Source organism: Rana temporaria, chromosome 1, assembly GCF_905171775.1.
Source record: "Rana temporaria chromosome 1, aRanTem1.1, whole genome shotgun sequence".
NCBI classification, from domain to species: Eukaryota; Metazoa; Chordata; class Amphibia; order Anura; family Ranidae; genus Rana; species Rana temporaria.
The window spans coordinates 388,527,320-388,547,848 of record NC_053489.1 but is presented as its reverse complement, the minus strand read 5'-3'; the positions used below and the strand labels follow the sequence as shown (position 1 = coordinate 388,547,848).

At 47.6% G+C, this 20,529-nt stretch overlaps 1 protein-coding gene across 1 annotated transcript in view; it reads left to right on the top strand.

Moving 5' to 3' along the window:
• The window catches only part of PIAS4 (protein inhibitor of activated STAT 4), a 175,179-nt gene that overhangs the window by 62,759 nt on the left and 91,891 nt on the right, over positions 1–20,529 (top strand). Inside the window, exon 3 of the mRNA XM_040322570.1 lies at positions 18,584–18,668. Coding sequence (XP_040178504.1) covers positions 18,584–18,668 — 85 coding nt within the window. The remainder of the gene's footprint in view (positions 1–18,583; positions 18,669–20,529) is intronic.

The following is a 20,529-nucleotide window of genomic DNA, read 5'->3' as shown; positions in this document are numbered from 1 at the left end:
AGCCCCCCTGAGGATGCCCACTGGACCACCAGGGATGCCCAAAACACAGGTATGCCACCCTAGACCACCAGGGATGACAATGAGACAAAAAATGGATGCCAATCAGTGCCCACAATGGGCATCACTGATTGGCAGGCATTGTTTGGTATCCATTAGTACATGGGTGCTCAACCTGTGGCTCTACAGCTGTTGCAAAACTACAATTCCCATAATGCCTCAGCCTTTGGGAGACATGCTTGTACCTGTCAGCGGCTTGCAATGCCTCATGGGAATTGTAGTTCCGCAACAGCTGGGGAGCCACAGGTTGAGCACCCATGCATTAGTACAACACATACGATATTGCCGCCCCGTCTGTGCCGGAGAAAACGTACTTATTTACAATGTTTTATAACCGAAACCAAAATATTTTTTCCAAAATTTTCGTATTTTTTTTTTTTGCAGAAAAGCTTTATTTGTGGGTACAAAATGATAAAAAATTTGTTTGGGTACAGTGTATCACGATCGCGCAATTGTCATTCAAAGTGCAACAGCGCTGAAAGCTAAAAATGTATCTGGGCGGGAAGGTGTATAAGTGCCCTGTATGGAAGTGGTTAAGGATGTCACTGGAGGTAAGAGCACACTTCTCCCTCAGTCCTCTAAGGGGAAGGTGCCACAAGCCGGGGCCCTCCTATTCTGTGCAGAAGCGGTATCTTTGTCAGTCTGGGTCAGCCGGCAGATCCTCAGTCTGACAAAGCAGCTGGGGGACAGAAGCGTCCCTGGGTGCGCAAGCCAAACAAGCCTGCTACCGCATGAAGGTTTGACCCCCGCCAGACTCAAGGGTGGGGGGACGGAATGGATCGCGACGGCTCTGTCAGCCGTTTACATTCCGGGCGTAGAAAACATCAGGCGGAATACCCAAGTCGCCAGAGCCTGGATCAGGGGGAATGGTTGTTGCATCCGGAGGTATTTCCACACCTTTGCTGTAGGTGGAGCACACCGGATGTGGATCTCCTGGCCTCTCGACTCAATCGCAAGGTGTCGAGGTTTGTGGTCGGGTCCAGAGATCCTTGGGTAGACTCGTTGGCCCCGTGGGGGGGGGGGTCCGTATCGGCTAATTTATGCCCCCCCCCCCCACTGAAGTTGCTTCCTCGTCTGCTCCGCATAGTGGACAGAGGGGATCCTGGTGATTCTAATTGCTCCAGATTGGCCCTAGCGTCCCTGCTACGCCAACCTTGTGCGCTTGGTGGCGGATGCCAATGCGCGAGGACCTGTCTCGAGGTCCCATACTTCATCCTGCTTTAGTCACTGTCTCCAACGACATCGGCTATTGAAAGCCAGGTCTGTCAGATTCGGTCATTTCAACCATGCTGAGGGCTGCTTTTACAGTGTGGAGTTGATCAGAAACTTGCCTTAAGCACCATTAAGGGATAGATTTCAGCATTGGCTGGTTTTCTTTCAATGACCCTTGGCGACCCACTTGCTGGTAGGTACCTTTTTGTGCAGGGGGTTCAACATGTGCTTCCCCCGATTAGCCCACTGATTCCTCCATGGTGTTTGAATCTGGTGCTCTCGGCTCTTCAGGAGCCTCCTTTTTGAGACCATCAGAGAAATTCCTCTCGACGCTATCTCAGAAAGTGGCTTTTCTAGTAGTCATATCATCTGTCAGACGTGTTTTTGAGTTGGCGGCCTTGTCTTGCAAGTTGCCATACTTCACCTCACGGATTAAGCGGTGCTACGCCCACAGCCTTATCTTTCGAAGGTAGTTTCAGCTTTTCACCTGAATGAAGACATTGTACTTCCGTCCTTGTGTCCTCGACCGTTGCATCCCAATGAGGATGCGCTACATACCTTGGATGTGGTAAATGCTCTACGGGTTTACCTGTCTGCGACGGCTTTGTTCCGGAGGTCTGACTCGCTGTTTGTGGTGGTATCTGGTCCGCAGAAGGGCCTGGCGGTCTCGCTGGCCACCATTTCTCGGTGGATCAGGCAGACTGTCGTCCAGGCCTACGCCCTTAAGGGGCGGGCGCCTCCTTTTCCTGTCACGGCACATTCGTCCAGGGCAATTGGTGCTTCCTGGGCTTTCCAACATCGAGCGTCTGTTTTACAGGTGTGTAAAGCGGCGACTTGGTCGTCCGTTCACACTTTTTAAAATTTTACAAGGTTGATGTGAGTGCATCTTCAGATGCTTCCTTCAGCCGCAAGGTTTTGCAGGCGGCTGTTGGAGTTGATCTCTGCTTGAGGTGAAGTTGGTTTTTGATTGCTGTACCCACCCCTCGTTTTTCTGATGCTGCTTGGACGTCCCACTTGTCAAGATTTAAGGAGTGTGTGTTTGTTTTTTGTTTTTTATCAGAAAAGTTTTTTATTTGGTTTTGCATAATATCACGTACACTGTGTACTAAAGAATGTTTAGGCAAACAGACAATAATACAGACCAGTATTTTACACAGACCTGCACCAGGTCAGTAGTATATAAAAGTTTCACAGTATATGAATATCAGAATGTACACAAGTCTGCACATCGAATCATTTGAAAAAGGGTAGTAAACTATATATATATATATATTTTTTTTTTTTTCCCTTTTTCTTCTAACTCCTCCACTCCCCTTAAACCTCTGCAAGGCACAATAACCAATAGCCCTAGTTTATCAAAGAAAACAAATTAAAATAAGAGAAAAAACAAGAACAAATGGAAAACTAGAAACATATAGGAAGTATAACTGTAATCAATACCCTCGGAACGTGTAATATCCAATCAAGTCACCCGGCCCACTACGATCACCTCACTGCAGGAGCTATACAACTACCAGTTTTATCATTTCGGACTCTCCACCAGTTTATCTTGACTCTTAGCCTTGTAGTAATCTGTCCCTTGATCAACTGATGGGGTGCCAACCCTGGAATATCTAACCAGGCCTGCCACACTGTATGGAATTTACTGGGTGCGTTTCTGTGTTATGTCCGTTTCTCCCTTAACAGTTTGTTCACCTGGTCAATCCACTGTTGCCTCCTGGGGGTAATCCAGAGCTGAGCTATCAATCGTCTTGCCACATAAAGTAACCGGATTATTGCTGTGAGTGGACGGGGTTAATGGCTCCTCATCCAGGGCTCAAAACAGGCACACTACAGGAGTTCTCGGTATGACAAAGGCAAACACCTGAGAAATCAAGTCCAGTATCCCGGTCCAGCAACAGAAGAGTTTGGGACACTTCAAGAACATATGCATGAGGTCTCCGTGATCCCTCATGCATTTTGGATCGAGGGGTATCTCGAAGTCCCCAGCTGTGAAGTCTGGCTGGGGTTCTGTAAGTCCTGTGCAGCAGGTAGAGGGGTGACAGTCTGAGAGGCTGATACTGACACCATGGGGGTGGAGGCTAGACAAATATTCCATGTCTCCCCATCCAATGACCAAACATCCTCCTCCCATTTACATGGCAACTTGGCTGGGTCATGAAGTGTGTTAAGGATAATATTGTAGCCTCTAGAAATCATGCCTTTTTTGTCACTTTCCATCAGAATCCCCTGTATTATGGCATAAGTATGCCTAAGTGGTGTCAGTCTGGATTGTATCTGCAGCACATGACGCAGTTGCAACCACTTCCATACCAGGCACTTGCGCACCTTCCTGCCCAAGGCCAATTTTCAGCTTTCAGCGCTGTCGCACTTTGAATGACAATTTGCGCGGTCATGCTACACTGTATCCAAACAATTTTTCCCTAGTTGTCTTCCAGGACAGCCCTTGAGAGATGGGAGTCCCTCCCATCGACCCAGGAAACACGTTGCCAGCAGTTCCAAAGGCGGTCACTCAGGTCCCTGGTCAGTCTTTGTGTTTCCTCAGTCGGGGGACATGTTGCAGAGGAACATGTGCACAGGCTCCATCTCTCAGGGGCTGCCTGCAGGGAAAAGGAGGCCGTTGGGAGGACTGGGTCTTATCCTGCGTCTTCTGGCGTCTCACCTTTAGTGATGCAGGGCTCGGGTACCATCCAGCTACAAAGTAGCAGACCCGTTTTTCTACTCCTCCCAGCGCCGAGGTGAGCCAGTGGGCAGTATGGCGCGGTTCCCCCAGGAGGGGAAATGAATCTCCAATTTTCAAAAATCTCCGTCTTTCCCGCGATGGCGGTCAGACGCTGAGCGTCGTACGTCAGACGAAATCGCGTCATCACTGTGCGCCGAGATGTCAAGTTCCGGGTCCCGCGAGGCGTTTGAAAAAAAAAAAAAAGCCCGCGCTGGGCCTACAATCCCTGACCAGCAATACCGGACTAGCGGTGGGATCGGAGCAACGGGGCACCATGGAGGCTAATCCCCAGAACACTCCGGAGGACGTAGGCACCAGCTTAACCCAGGTAGGCTGCGGGGCATGCCCTGTACTGGTGTTATAGGCTAGGTGTGGTGGCGGGACGTACTCTATGGGGGGTCACTGTTCCTGGGAACTATAGTGGTGGTAGCAGCACGGGTGTCCCTTAAAAGGAGAAGAATTGTTTCTAAAAAAAGATATATTTTTTCCTTTTCAGACCAAGGAAACTTCAAGGGAGGACAAGTCAGGCCTCAGGAAGTGCCCTAACTGTTTAAGCAAGCTTTCTTCAGGCTATGACAAGACCTTATGCAAGCAATGTATTGCTAGGCTGTTGAAATCTGAAGCAGATTCTCCCTTGGCGAAGTTCCTGGGCTCCTTTTTGAAGATGAAATGGCAACATTTAAATCTGAGGGACTTAATTGCTAATGTTAACGTGGCTGCTTCCACTAGTAGTGCACCTACAAGTTCCCCTTTGCCTAGCCCCACAATTCCTAGTTCCGAGGAGCCCCGTAGAGAAAGGGAGCATAGCCCCGTGTTAGTTAGAGCTGAATCCTCTGACTCAGATCAAGAGGATAATCAGGTCGCCGCTAACAAAGCAACTAAATATAAATTATCTATCGGAGGTAGATGAATTATTAGGTGCCATTTATGATACTCTAGAAATTGAAGAGGAGGAATCTCAATTATCTAGGCATGACAAAATGTATGCTGCCCTGGGGAAGAAAAAAAGCCAGAGTATTACCTATTCATTGGATTGGAATAAATGCTTATAGAGCGCCAAATGCGAGTTGTGAAACTTGCATCTAAGCGCTTACCAACAAGCTGGGGGTATCCAGTTCCCAGGAGCAAAAAGATGGGGCCCTCTCTGATCTGGTTTGTAAAGAATGGGCGGAACCAGATAAAGCTTCCCCCCCAAATTCTCAAGATGGTTTCCCTTTAACGAGAACCCAGAAGTTTGGAACAAAGTTCCTAAACTGGATGCCCAATTATCTAAGCAGTCGGATCTGGCCTTTGAAGATATGGGTCATTTAAAGCGGTGGTCTCCAACCCCCGGTCCGCGGCCCACTACCGGGCCGCAGCCTGTTTGCTGGTGGGCCGCGAAGCCTGCGCTATCTGAGGTGCGGCGGTGGCGGGCACAGCCCCGCCGCACTTCCGCCCACACAGTTGTGAAGCAGGCTCGCCCGCATCACCGCTGTTCAGCCCAGCCCTCCCCCTCCGCGAGTGAAGCCAGGCAGCAGCGGCAGTGCTCGGACAACAGCGGCAGCGCTCGGCTGTGACATCCAGGGCAGGGAGAGCAAGAGGTAAAGCTGTAGGGGGATCTGCATCTGGTGGCATGTGGCTGGCACTCTGCACCTGGTGGCATGTGGCTGGCACTCTGCACCTGGTGGCATGTGGCTGGCAATCTGCATCTGGTGGCATGTGGCTGGCACTCTGTATATGTGGCATGCACTCTGCATCTGGTGGCATGTGGCTGGCAATCTGCATCTGGTGGCATGTGGCTGGCACTCTGCATCTGGTGGCTGGCAATCTGCATCTGGTGGCATGTGGCTGGCACTCTGCATCTGGTGGCATGTGGCTGGCACTCTGCATCTGGTGGCATGTGGCTGGCACTCTGCATCTGGTGGCATGTGGCTGGCACTCTGCATCTGGTGGCAGATTCTGCATTATGGTTAAGGAGTTTAACTATTTTAATTTTATATTACAATATAATAATAAATATAATGTGCTTCAATCATCCTGATTAACCATGGTGTTGTGATGATTGAAGTGCCATATTGGCCGCGAAAAAACGCATCGTCGGCCCGCATCATCGGGCCTTGGCACAATTTTCATCCACAATGCCGGTCCCCGGTGCCAAAAAGGTTGGGGACCACTGATTTAAAGGATCCAATGGATAGGAAAACTGACATTGTCCTAAAAAGGGCCTGGGACGCTTCTATGGCAGGGCTAAAACCAGCGTTGGCTACTTCCTGTGTTGCTAGGAACCTAGAGTTCTGGTTATCCCAGTTGGAGGAACACCTCAAAGCAGGTACCCCTAGGAAAGACTTACTTAAAACCTTCCCAATGCTCTTTAAAGCAACTAACTTTATTTCAGACGCTGCAACTGATGCAGTAAAATTTATAGCTAAATCTGCGGCTTTCTGTGTCGGCTAGAAGATCTGTCTGGTTGAAAACTTGGGCTGGTGATTCAGCGTCTAAATCTCGGTTAAGCAGTGTCCCCTTCACTGGAGACTTTTATTCTTTAGGCCTGAATTAGAGACCGACTTAGAGAACGCCCCCCCAAGGAAGCTGAAAAAAACAGGGACAGAGTTTAAACCCAAAAAGCATTGGGCGGGACAAAGAGGGAGAGGGCATACTTTTTAATCGCCCTGGTCCAGACTCCCAAGCCACAGTGACGTCCGGGTTCCGGTGGGGGGAAGATTAAGGAACTTTCTTCCCCAGTGGGAAAAGACAACCTTTGAACATCAGAAGAGGCTATGCACTGGAATTCCACAGCGAACCACCATCAAAGTTCCTGATGACAAAATTTACCCAGTCACTCGGAAAAGGCCAGCTCCTTACCCTTACTAATAGGAGACATGGTAGATGAAGAGGTATTAACACCAGTCCCTATGCACGAACAGGGGGAGGGTTTTTACACTCACATTTTTGTAGTCAAAAAGCCTTCAGGCAAGTTCAGACTAATTATGAACCTCTGACCCCTAAATCTCTCCATCCGTTACAAGAAATTTTGGATGGAGTCAATTTATTCAGTAAAAAATCTTTTGCAGAAAGAAGTATTCATGGCAACCCTGGATTTAAGGGACGCCTATCTTCATATCCCAATCAGGAAGGAATGCCAGAAATTCCTTTGCATGGCAATTCAGATCGAGTCAAAGACTTATCATTTTCAGTACAGAGCTCTGCCCTTCGGTCTGTCATCCTCCAAGGATATTCTCAAAGGTTCTCGGGGAAGCACTGGTTCCCTTGAGACTCCAGTTGGTATCAGTTATACCATATCTGGATGACCTACTTCTCACGGCCCATTCAAAGACCCAACTCTGTCAGGACATAGAGTTGACGCAGCAAAAACTAAGCAGCTTGGGGTGGATTGTCAGTTTGGAGAAATCAAAAACAAATCCAACGCAAGATATCATGTACTTGGGGTACAGGATTCTGTCGGTAGACCAAAAGATTGTCTTGCCGGAAGAGAAGATCTCCAATATACATCAGAGGATGGCCTTTCTTCAATCCAGGCCCGATTGCACGGTAAGGGAGGTCATGTCTGCCTTAGGGCTAATGACGTCCGCCATCCCAGCGGTGCAATGGGCCAGGTTCCACCAGAGAGATCTTCAGAACTTTCTGCTGGAACAAATGAAGCGAAAAGATCTGGAAGACTCATTATCGATCCCCACCAAGGTGAAGCGTTCGCTCTGGTGGTGGAAGGACAGAGAGAACCTAAACAAGGGGGTTCTCCGAGTCCCTCCTAAAACGTCCATTCTGACCACGGACGCGAGCAATTGGGGCTGGGGAGCCCATCTCAATACTTTCTGGGTACAAGGCAGGTGGACACTGGAAGAAAGAAGGTCCTCTTCCAATTGGAAAGAATTGGCAGCAATCTTAAGAGCTCTACTAGCCTTTCAGGACAAGCTACAAGGTCACCATTTTCAGGTCCGATCAGACAACGTGACGGCAGTAGCCTATGTGAACAAGCAGGGAGGTACCAAAAGTCCTCGCCTAATAAGAGTAGCAAAACAATTGTTCCAATGGGCAGAAACGTATCTAAAATCCATTTTTGCAATTCATTTGAAGGGCGAGCAGAACACTGCAGATTTTTTTGAGCCGACATTTCGTGTCGAATCAAGAGTGGTCTCTACATGTGGAAGCCTTCAAGCTCATAACGAGTCACTGGGGGTATCCAGAGATAGACCTGTTTGCGGAGATAGACCTGTTTGCGACAAGGGAGAATGCCAAGGTTCCCAATTTGCTCTCTGTACCTAGGAGATCACCCTTGGGAGGTAGATGCATTACAAATCCCTTGGACCTTCAGTCTAGCGTATGCATTTCCACCACTTCATCTCATTCCGAGAGTTTTGTCCAAGTTTCTAGTGGCACCGTTTTGGCCCAAGAGACCTTGGTTCACAACGTTACCAAGTTTAACAGATCAACCGCCATTGAGACTTCCGTACAGACAGGACCTTCTGTCACAAGGACCTCTCTTGCACCCTCAGTTACCCATGCTGAAGCTGTCAGCATGGTTACTGAGGAAGAAATTCTGAGACAAAAAGGCCTATCAGAAAAGGTGATCCAAACCCTGCTCCAGAGTAGAAAACCTGGTTACGCGGGCCATCTATGGGAAAATCTGGAAAAAAATATGTAATTCCTGGATTGCAGATCAGGGGGAATACAACATGACCATTAAAAGCATATTGCAGTTTTTACAAGACTGGGTAGACAAGGGATTATCCCCGAGTACTCTAAAGGTACAAATAGCAGCTATAAGTGTTTACCTTGAAAGACGTCTACAAGAAGATCAACTTATCTCTAGATTCTGTAAGGCAATTTCCAGACAGAAACCAACTAAAACAAAACCAACTTGGGACCTGTCAGTCGTCCTAAAAGCTTTTTTGGATGCTCCGTTTGAGCCCATCTCGGAGGCCTCTGAGGCCCCGTACACACGGCCGAGGAACTCGACGTGCAAAGCACGTTGAGTTCCTCGTCGAGTTTTGGGATGAAGCCGCCGAGGAGCTCGGCGGGCCGCCTTCTCCCATAGAACAACGAGAAAATAGAGAACATGTTCTCTATTTTCTCGTCGAGCTCCTCGGCGGCTCCATCGAGCCAAAACTGTACAGACGACAGTTTCTCGGCAGAATCCGGGTTTTGACCGAGTTTCTCGGTGAATTCTGCCGAGAAACTCTGTCGTGTGTACGGGGCCTTAGACTGCTTACCTTGAAAACAGTGCTCCTAGTAGCAATTACTACAGGCTCTCCTTTACTCGCGTCTATCAAACGAGTGAGGAAGAGCCGATCACTGGCTCTTCCTGTTTACTTGGTGATTGGACACGGCAGATTACGTGGTAAGGAGCCTCCACCGGAAGCTCTTTACCGAGATCGGAGATGCAGGGTGTCAGACTGACACCCGCATCACCGGGCGCGCGATGGCATGTTATCCTGCGTGGTATATCAAATTCTGGGATTTCCAAAAAAGGATTTGAGGACATGACCATTGTACAATTGTGACATGTATTTGAGCCCTGCAGCTTCGCAACATCTGAGTTTAAGCAATACTCAATAATGCATATTTCGCCAGATAGGGGTTTCCTGACACTTCTAACACCCAGTAATCGTTTGATGTTCCACAGTGTTTTCAGTAGAATTATGGATGGGAGTCCTCTATCTAAGTGTGTGTGTGTGTGTGTGTGTAACTAGCCAGCCTCCAATCCTGACAATGCCGTTGCATCGTCCATTGGAGTGGCCAGGAGTCTGCGTATAGGGGTCCGAGGCATCACCAATCCCCAACTGCCCAGCTATTGTAGCTGGGAGGCAAGGAAATAAGCTCTGGCATGGGGGACTGCCAATCCCCCCCCTCATCCTTGTTATATTGTAGAGAGCCTAATCCTAGCTTTTTTTTTTTTTTTTTTTGCTCCAAATCAATTCCCTAAATTGGGAGTCTATTCTATCAAACCGGTGAATTATGGCAAATCTATAATTGTGGTGCCCATACCATCTTTATGAGGTTCACTCTCCCCACCACTGATGAAGGAAATTTACACCAGGCACTGCATTTGTCCCGAAAGTTAGCCAGTAGGGGGACAAGATTAAGAGGTATATATTGAGACATCCGGGGACACCTGTACACCCAGATAACGAAAAGGAGACTATCTGTACCATCTATGCACAGTCAGGTAAAAAACTGTCAGAGGGTCCAATGGCATCAGTACTGACTTATTCCAGTTATTGGAGAAGCCGGACAGTGCACCAAAGGCTTTATTGAGATTCATAACTGTAACCGAAGAGCCCTGCATGTCACCAGCATATAATATTACATCCGTTCCCATGCTGGAACCCCATGATCTAACTATCCCCCCTTATTTGCGCTGCGAGTGGCTCCAGGGCGAACAGCAGGGGTGAAAGTGGGCACCCCTGTCTGGTGCCTCTGAACAGCAGGAATGGTTCCGATAACTCCCAATTAACTCTAATTTAATTCTAGCTGAGGGTTGGGCATACAGTAATTTGACCCAGCTAATAAATTTGGGACCCATACGCTCCAAGACCCTCCACAGGTAAGGCTACTCGACGCTGTCGAAGGCCTTAGCTGCGTCCAGTGGGAAAATTGCATGGTTCCCAGGGTTATCAACCGGGAGCTGCATATTCAAAAAAAGTTGCCTAATGTTGTGGGCTGTGGATCTAGTGGGTATGAATCCAGACTGGTCTTTGTGGACCAGTTTTTGGATTACTTGGGACAGTCTCGTTGCCAGCACCCTTGCCAAAAGTTTGACATCAGTCATAAGCAAGGAGATGGGTCTATAAGAGTCTGGTGACGTAGCCTCCTTACCGGGTTTCAAAAGAACTATTCTTCATTAAGTGCCTCATTAGACCTTCACCAGCATGGGTAGGAATGGGTCCGCATATCTTTTGTATACCTCGGATGGAAGGCCATCAGCTCCCCGAGACTTATTATTTTGGGTTTGTTCTAATGCTGTAGCCAATTCATCCTCCGTTAGTGGGGCATCAAGTATGGCCGCAACCGAGGCAGACAACTGAGGCAGCTCACACTTCCCTAGAAATCCTGTTATGTTCTCTTCTGCAGGGTTTACCTTGGAGGTATACAAGTCCAGCATAAAAAGACCTAAAAATTTGGGTTATGTCTGAAGTTTGTGTCTGAAAAACCCCTTGAGTATTGCACAAGACCATTGATGTGGATTTCTGTGCCCGTACAAGCAAGGCCAACATGTGCCCAGTAGACTTTCCCTCTTCAAAATGGGTCTGTTGTAGGAAAAATCTTGTTTTCTGCCAGCTGTAGTGCTAGTTGATTAGACATGGCCTGTGCCCCTAACCAAGCTCTTTTCGTGTCCTAAGTAGGATTAGCTATAGAGGTAGCCTCGGAGTCCCTGAGTGTTTTGCAGATTTCCCCATCCCAAGCCTTCGTATTCGTTTTTATGCTATTGATCGTGGTAAGTAATTGACCTCGCAAAAATGCCTTGGCAGTATCCCAGACAACCCTCAACTGGGCTGAGTCTAGATTGACCTGCAGGAACAACTTTAGGCGCTCTCTGATCGGGTCAGGGTTCGGTAATAGGGAGAGCCAGAACAGATTAAGTTTCCACTGTCTGGTTTTAGCAATAGTAGGCAGTGAGATGGTAACCCACAGGCAAGAGTTATCCGATACATGTCTGTCCCCGTACCCAGAGTCAACAATCAACTGAAGTAATGCATCGTTACCCAGGCCTAAATTAATCCGAGATAAACTCCTGTGAGCTGCAGAGCAATACGAGTATTGCCCAAGCTGGGGATGACCCAGTCGCCACACATCAGTCAGTCCGAGCTCCTCAAGCAAGCCGGCGAAGGAGGTAAACTCTCTATTACGAGTGGAAATATTGGTGGGGACTGGCACTTTGTCCCAGTTATAGTTTACGTAGTTGTTAAAATCGGCCACAGCTAGCAGTGGGACATCTGGAAATCGTGCCATAAAGCTCGCCAGGTGCCTGAGGATCTCAGCTGAGTAGGGGGGCGGTATATACAGTCCAGCCACCATACACACCACCCCCCCCCCCCCCGGGTCGATGACCCTTTGAGAACAATCTGGTGGGAAGTGGGTCTCCTGCAAACGCACTACCCCCACCCCCGTTGATTTGAGTTGTCGCAGGACTGCTAATCTTTTCACAGGACTGCTCAACCCCCTGACATTCCAGGACAACATTTTTAACACTTGCAGCCATTTGGGTACATCAAATGTAAAAGGGCCGCACCTGGACCCGCTGTAGGGGGGGGGGGGGAGCGTTATTTGAGATACAGTTGACATCTCTCTACAGTTTAGTACGCTTCTTTTGACAATTTTCGAACAACAAATGTTGGATGAGATTTTCTGATCAGTACAAAAGTCGAAAGTACAGTGCATGCGCGGAATCCTCGCCAAACAAATTTGCAGAAGCGGCCCAAAGGGTGGCGCTTCAGCTGAATTTACGTCACTATGTTGGTGTTTGTGTAACATTGGTATGTAAGACAAGATCTTGGCAAATGCCCTTTTGCCAAAAACTGGACGCTCCGTTGTCTAACCATGTGTATGAGGCTTTATTTTGGGCATCGTGAGAGATCATGTGGGCATGCCTTCCACTCTCTCCCGGGCGCTGGGTAAAGTGGCGGTCGCGTCTTCTGTAAAACACACAGTGCCGCTCGTCCCCTAGCCAGTCAATGTGCAGCCTGCCACCTCTACAGGCAATGAAAGGGTGAAGTATTGTCTGCTGGGCAACCAGTCTGGATGAGGTGCATAGATGACCCAAAGAGCATGGGGGGGGGGGGGGGGGGCTGTGCTACGAGAGGGAGATGCCATAGCGCCTGAGATTTGTCACACCCTGGAGTAGGCTGATTGCTGCATACCCAGTATGTATAGGCCACCCCGACTTGCAGCACACCACAAATGGTGGCTGTGCACACCCAATCTAGGTATACACTCCTACTGTCTCTGTGATGGCATGCATAAACGTGTACAGTTGGCGCACAAACTAATTTAGGCTCCTGTCACATGGGTGGACCGATCGGGTCTGCCTGTCGGTGTGTTTTTTTTTTTTTTTTTTGGCAATATAATTTTTTAAGCGCATCTGTCCCACAGTAGCTCCTCTGACCCGCTGTTGACTCACGATAATCCCGTTCACTTTAATGGGACGGCTAGTGATGCAGCAGTGACACAAGGTGAGGGACATGGTGGATTCCCAGTCTAGAGCTGCACGATTCTGGCCAAAATAAGAATCACAATTTTTTTTGCTTAGAATGAAGATCACGATTCTCACGGCGTAAAATCTTTTACATTTATACAAAAAAAAAAATGGGCTAACTTTACTGGCTAGTTTTTTTTTATTTTTTATTTATTTAATTAATTAAAGTAATTTTTTCCCAAAAAATTGCATTTAAAAAGACTGCTGCGCAAATACAGTGCAACATAAAATATTGCAACAACCGCCATTTTATTCTCTAGGGTCTCTACTAAAAAAATATATAATGTTTGGGGGTTCTAAGTAATTTTCTAGCAAAAAAAAAAAAATGATTTTAACTTGAAAAGAGCTGTCAGAAAAAGTTTTGGTGTTTAAGTGGTTAAACGTTCCCTAATTTACATACAGAAGTTTTTATTCCTTTTTGAAGTGATACAATGTTTAGACTTAACTTTCCACTGATAAATGTTTTTAAAACTTGCTGCCCAGACTTGGCAGATTGCCCAGATTGACTTTTGGCTGAGAGCAGACAGGAAATTCTTTGCATACCAAGTGCAGAGAGAAAATTATTTTCATGTCAAAGATTGCAAAACCCTGTGTCAAGAATTGTGCAGCTATAATTCCCACTAACAGGCACTGCTATGATGGATCTGAAATGACAGGAGCTCTTATGTAAATCTTGCAGAATATACAGCCTCATGCTATATAACTAAGCTCTTTTTCATGCTGGAAAAACTAAGTTTTCTATTTAACCACTTCCCGCCCGGCCTATGGCCGATTTACGTCCGGGAAGTGGTTACACAATCCTGACAGGACGTCCATGGACGTCCTGCAGGATTTCATGCTGCGCACGCGGCGATCAGTGATGCGGGGTGTCAGTCTGACACCCTGCATCTCCGATCTCGGTAAAGAGCCTCCGGCGGGGACTCTTTACCTCGTGATCAGCCGTGTCGAATCACGGCTGATCACTGTGATACATTTGCCTATATGTCTGTGTACTGCTCCCTGCTAGCCATGTCTGTAGAGGTAGAAAGGAATTTCATGTGTGATTCATTCCTCTGACAGGTTATTGACGTGCTAATGTCCCCTCACTATTCTAAAGGTTAATTGATCTATTATGTTGTGTAAAGAAGATCTGTGTTTACCCTTAAAAGATGTGTATTGTATCATCAGGCTAAATGATTAGAGAAGTAGTATGTTAATTATTCTGATTGCTTCAGTGTATTAATTAACTCCCCTGATGTCTTTATCTAAAGAAATGTGTCTGCATGGTTGGCTCCGACTTGTCTCCTATAATCTGTATGGGAAACCCCACTGTGTGAGGGGGGCGTTCCTAACAGGCTGTAACCACATATAAGCTGAGTTTTTGTGTCAATAAAGTGTCTTGGTTCCAGCATCCAGTCTTGACTCATGTGTGGGGAATCCTGTGATGTTCTTGTATGGAGAGGAGGGAATGCTTGACGGGGATATCATACCGATACCGTCACAATTGGTTGGTAGCAGTGGGATTTTCCCTTCTACTCTCCTTTACACCCGGATTCCAAGCAGACACTGGAAGAACTACTGGAAGTTCGTGGAAGGATTGCTAGCAACAAAACCAAGCGGGTCATCATAGCAGAATCAATGGAGCTAGACCAGGAGGACGGGATTGCAGCAACGCCAGCAGTACAAGAGATGGAGACACCAGTGATTCAGGAGGAGGAATCGCCAGCCAACAAGCTAATGAGAGAGAAGCTAGCGTGGTTCGGCCCGAACCCAACGGCAGATGTGGTGCTGAGAGTGATGGACCTGTTAGCGAAGGAGGCTAAAGAAATAAGAGACGCAGAACTACAGAAGGATAAACAAATAAGGGACGCAGAACTACAGTTAAAACTGGCAGCAGTCCAACAAGCAGCCGCACCTTCTCCGAACAGTGAGTACAGCACAGCAGACGCAAGGAAGATTCTGTTTAGCGCTTTTAAAGCTTTTGATGAAAAGGACTGTGAAATTGATAACTACCTGGCGGATTTTGAGCGACAATGTAACCTGCACCGAATAGCTAGAAGAGAGTGGGTTGCAATATTGTCAGGCAAACTGTCAGGCAAAGCTTCTGATGCTTTCCGGACCGTGCCAGATCAGGATATCCATAGCTACGCCAGGGTTAAAGAAGTGCTCCTGGCTCGTTATGCGGTAACCCCAGAGTCCCACCGACAGAAGTTCAGGGACTCACGCAAAACCACGAAAGACTCTTACGCAGAATGGGCATGCCAGTTGTCCCTGTCGGCCTCTAACTGGGTTAACAGCAGCCAGGCCACCACCGCAGAGGACATTTTGCAACTAATGCTCCTGGAGCAATTTTACAATCACATCCAGACGGACGTCAAGGATTGGGTGAGAGATCGCAGGCCCATGACTCTACCAGAGGCCGCGAAGTTGGCGGATGAATATGCGGATACTCGCAAGACAAACCAGGTCACACCACGGGTACAACCCCCACAACCAACGGCGCCCTCACACCCACCAGCCGCTAGATACCAACCGCCTAACAGACCGATGACATATAGCCCTCGCTACCCACGCCAGGAGGACAACGAACAACGCTGCTTCCGGTGCAAACAGTTGGGTCACTTCAAGCAGAATTGCCCCATGAATGACAACACCAGGTCAAATTGGTCTCAACCTGGGTACCGCCCACCAGCAGCAGCCCATTGTGTAGACTCGGCTTGGGATCCCCAGGAGCTGGGTCAGGAAGAACCATTGGGCACCCCTTACGAAGCCCTCATGGTACAATCTGTTATTACGGACAACAGGGAACACCATTGTCAGCTGGTCATGGGCGACAGCCATGAGCCGGAGGGGCCTTGGAGGGAGCTGGGCAGAAAGAGGCACCGCCAGCTACCCTCCAAGAAGAGGTCCTGGAAGTCATATAACCAGCGGACCTGGGAGGAGAAGAAGCGACTGGAGGAGATGGAATCGCAGCGGGCGCCCCAGATGCGGGCCGAGATGTTCGCCAAGGGCCCACCGGTGGCCCCTTACACCACCACCCAGTTCCTGATGATGAAGGACCACGTGGAAAGCCTGCAGGATCTGATCCGTGAGTACATAGAGCTGGAGGAGTGCATAAGCCGCATGGAGGAGGAGAACAACCACCTGAGGTCACAGCGGGCTGACCCCCCCAGGCTCCATGAACTGGAGATGCTCAAAGAGGAGAACCGGCGGCTGCGGAGGGAGCAGGGGGTGGCTGACCTTATGGGGCTCTGAGTCCCCTCTTCCCCCCCCCCGGACTCTGAGCACCAGTGCTACAGCATTTCAACAAATATAACTTTTTCTTTTTATGAATCTCCTGTGATTGTCACTTCAGAGCCATAACCTGCCCCCTCCCATAGCGGGACACCTAGATGGCGGCGCACAGACCCATTCGCTGTCTTCACACTGACTTCTGGTGACTTTGCAGATCGCACAAAGACTTGGGGACTGACCGGCGTGTGATCTGACGACCCGGTGACATACCTGAGTCTGAAGCAGTTGCCAAGGGAGGTCAGTCATGCCAAACGGAGTTAACCTCGGACTAAAAGCTCTGAACCCGTCAACCCTACTGGACCAGGAAAGGTCCAACCGGGTTTGCCGGAGCAGGGAGCAAAAGGGGGGCCATTGTGATACATTTGCCTATATGTCTCAGTGTACTGCTCCCTGCTAGCCATGTCTGTAGAGGTAGAAAGGAATTTCATGTGTGATTCATTCCTCTGACAGGTTATTGACGTGCTAATGTCCCCTCACTATTCTAAAGGTTAATTGATCTATTGTGTTGTGTAAAGAAGATCTGTGTTTACCCTTAAGATGTGTATTGTATCATCAGGCTAAATGATTAGAGAAGTAGTATGTTAATTATTCTGATTGCTTCAGTGTATTAACTCCCCTGATGTCTTTATCTAAAGAAATGTGTCTGCATGGTCGGCTCCGACTTGTCTCCTATAATCTGTATGGGAAACCCCACTGTGTGAGGGGGGCGTTCCTAACAGGCTGTAACCACATATAAGCTGAGTTTTTGTGTCAAAGTGTCTTGGTTCCAGCATCCAGTCTTGACTCATGTGTGGGGAATCCTGTGATGTTCTTGTATGGAGAGGAGGGAATGCTTGACGGGGATATCATACCGATACCGTCACAATCCCGATGTAAACAGGAAGAGCCGTTGATGGCTCTTCCTCACTCACGTCTGAGTGCCGCCCCACAATGTCCGTCAGGGCCGCCCCGTGCCGTCCGTCAGGGCCACCCCGTGCCGTCCGTCAGGGCCACCCCGTGCCGTCCGTCAGGGCCACCCCGTGCCGTCCGTCAGGGCCACCCCGTACCGTCCGTCAGGGCCACCCCGTGCCGTCCGTCAGTGCCCGTAATTGAAAGAAAACATACTTATTTACAGAAAAAAATAAACGTAATTTTTTTTTTCAAAATTTTCAGTCTTTTTTTAGTTGTTGCGGAAAAAAAAAATCGCAGAGGTGATCAAATACCACCAACAGAAAGCTCTATTTGTGGGGGAAAAAAGGACGCCAATTTTGTTTGGGAGCCACGTCGCAGGACCGCGCAATTGTCATTCAAATTGCGACAGTGCTGAAAGCTGAAAACTGGCTTGGGCGGGAAGGTGCGTAAGTGCCTGGTATGGAAGTGGTTAAGATAAACGTCGGCCAGCGACATCTCTCCTGGTAATGTCACTCACTGAAGCAATGGCACATACGTGCCATTGCTTTAGTGCGCATGCGCCAATGATATTGGCACATGCAGGGGGCAACTAAACCGTTCAGGTTTAGGAGATATCCTGGGAAGCTACAGGTAAGCCTCATCTTAGGCTTACCTGTAGCAAAAAGTGTTGTAAGGATTGACAACCACTTTAAACTCTCCTGAGTCCTCTCCCATACGCATGTGTATTCCCAGCAAATGTGAATCTGCCTGTGTCCTGTACTGTATTCTAAAAAATGTATTTTACAAGCAATTTAACATTTCCATTTTTCATAATTTATAGCCTACTCAATGTGAATCATCCTTTTTAATCTTGCGCACTTTAACCTTCTTAAATTCTGTGACTGCTTTGCTGTATCGCACACTTCATTGAGCCTACTTATTTAGGAGGAGTCTCAGGATGCAGAGTCTGTACAGAAATTGCTGCTTGCAGGCAGCAAGGTACAATAGGGAAGGACATGTGAATTCTTCTAAATCGAAAGTTAACCCAAAGAAATGAGCCAAGGAGACACTGCAAAGTATACAGGAAATCAAGATATTTGGGGTGGGGGGGCTGATGAGTATCGTTTAAAACATGAAAGGAGCTTTTATTTTGGATGGTCAACCATCCTTATTTTATATTGCTATTACAATGGTGGTGATATAGTTGGTGTATGCTGTGATTTCTAGATCTTCGATAACTTTTTTTTTTTTTCCTGCAGTTGCTCAGAACAGTGAAAAACTTCAAGACAGCCCATGTGTTTTTGTCCTTTCTCCAAGACAAGTCGACCTGATAAAGAATTCAAGGTAGTGTGTGTGTGTGTGTGTGTGTGTGTGTGTGTGTGTGTGTGTGTGTGTCACTAATCATTTTGTAATTGAATGTTAAAAAAAAAAAAAAAAAAAACCACACACCACAATCATATGCACTATATCTTTATTTTCTATTCCCCCCCCCCACGAAAGTGGAGTTTCCCTTTTACGATAAGTATGTGAAATTCTTGCGTGGGTGTGGGCCCATATGGATTGAAAAATTCCCCTTCACGTACAAGAGGGGTGTTGCTCAGATTTTGGAGGGTTTGAAAAAGATATAGAACACCTTGGGCATAATGTTCCCCAGCCAGGTGTGTAGGGATGTGTTTTTTTTTTTTTTTAAATGCCTTTGTTGGAGGTCTGTTTAGGCTGGAGTAGGGGAGGTAAATTAACACTATTCAGTGATTATTTTTTATTTTTTGTCCCTAAATAGGGGTTGTGAATTTAAGTGGAAAATTAGGAGTAATGTTAGCCTGTTTAGCTGGTGGATTGATTGTTTTGTTGAACTTATTCAAATCAAAAGCCTTAACAACTTGCCATAAGAGCCGGTGACTTGTCGTTAAGGTTCCCCTAACGAGAATGTTCCTTCAAGGACTGCGTAGACGCAATCCTTGCCGACGGAAATCTCCGAACCTCGCCCGGCATCCAGGCTCATTCTTTAACATCCCTGTGGATTGGAGGATGTTAAAAAAAAAAAAAATAGCCAGGAGGCCGAGCGAAGCGAGGATGTGAGGCCGACTGTCCACTTTCCTCAAAATCCACGTCGCCCTGGATGCCGGCCGAGGTTTGGAGATTTCCGCCGGCAAGGATTGCGCCTGCGCAGTCCTTAAAGAAACTTTCTCGTTAGCCGGAACCATATCGCCAGATCACCGGTTCACACAGGGGCAAGTTGGGATCCGACAAAGTAGCGCTGTTGAGAAAATCAATGGAAGTGAATGTAGCTGTCTTAATGTACACTACTGAAGTCGCTTCGACTTCAGAAAACCTTCCTTTTCTGTACTACTTCAATCTGACTTCTAGGCAACTTGTACCCATTGATTTCAATGGAAGTCGCCTCAAAAGTTGGATCGTTTCTTAACTGAAGCAACAACACAGGGAAAGAAAATGGTTTTCTCAGACAAACTCCTCCCTCCCACAGAGCTGATTGTTTGGCCACTGCAAAGTCTCCTATCCTGGGGGCGACTTGAAGTCGCCTTGTAAGTCCCCCCCAAGTCGTGCTGTGGTGCGCGCGCTCAGGTAGTGTCCAGGTCGCCTCGCAAAGTCGCGGCCGGAGTTGTGTTGCCCCTGTGTGAACCGGCTCTAACGGCTTGTCTCCCCTAGAAGGTTAGGAAGAGTAGTCTCGGGCATAGTTTAAAAAAAAAATCGGGGTATGCAAAAGCAGCTGCCTTCTGTTGTATATCCTGGAATGGAAACCTATATTAACATTTTGGTGTACGTTTCAGAAGTGGTTCTAGTGTCAAGATGAAAGTAAGAGGTGATAAAGGACAGCCCCGTCTTATGCCATTGGTCAAGGCGAAATAACAAATTTTTCTCTAACTGTGGCAGTCAAATGGATGGCTTCCAGCCATTTAAACTAGGGCTGCAACGAACGATTATTTTCATAATCGATTAGTTGGCCGATTTATTGTTTAGATTAATCGGATAATGGCTTAAAACAAAAAACTTTACTTTTTTGTTTTTTTGGGCCAATTTGTTGTTGGGCAGATTACAAAACACAAATTGCCGCAAAAAACACATTACATGCTTTTCTGCAGCTTCTCCATTAAAGTATTTTGAACCAAAAAAAAGGCACCGTTTTGCGTTAAGTCCTTGCCCTTTCCAAATACGTAGCAGCTGAAAAAAAAAATCATGGATGAGA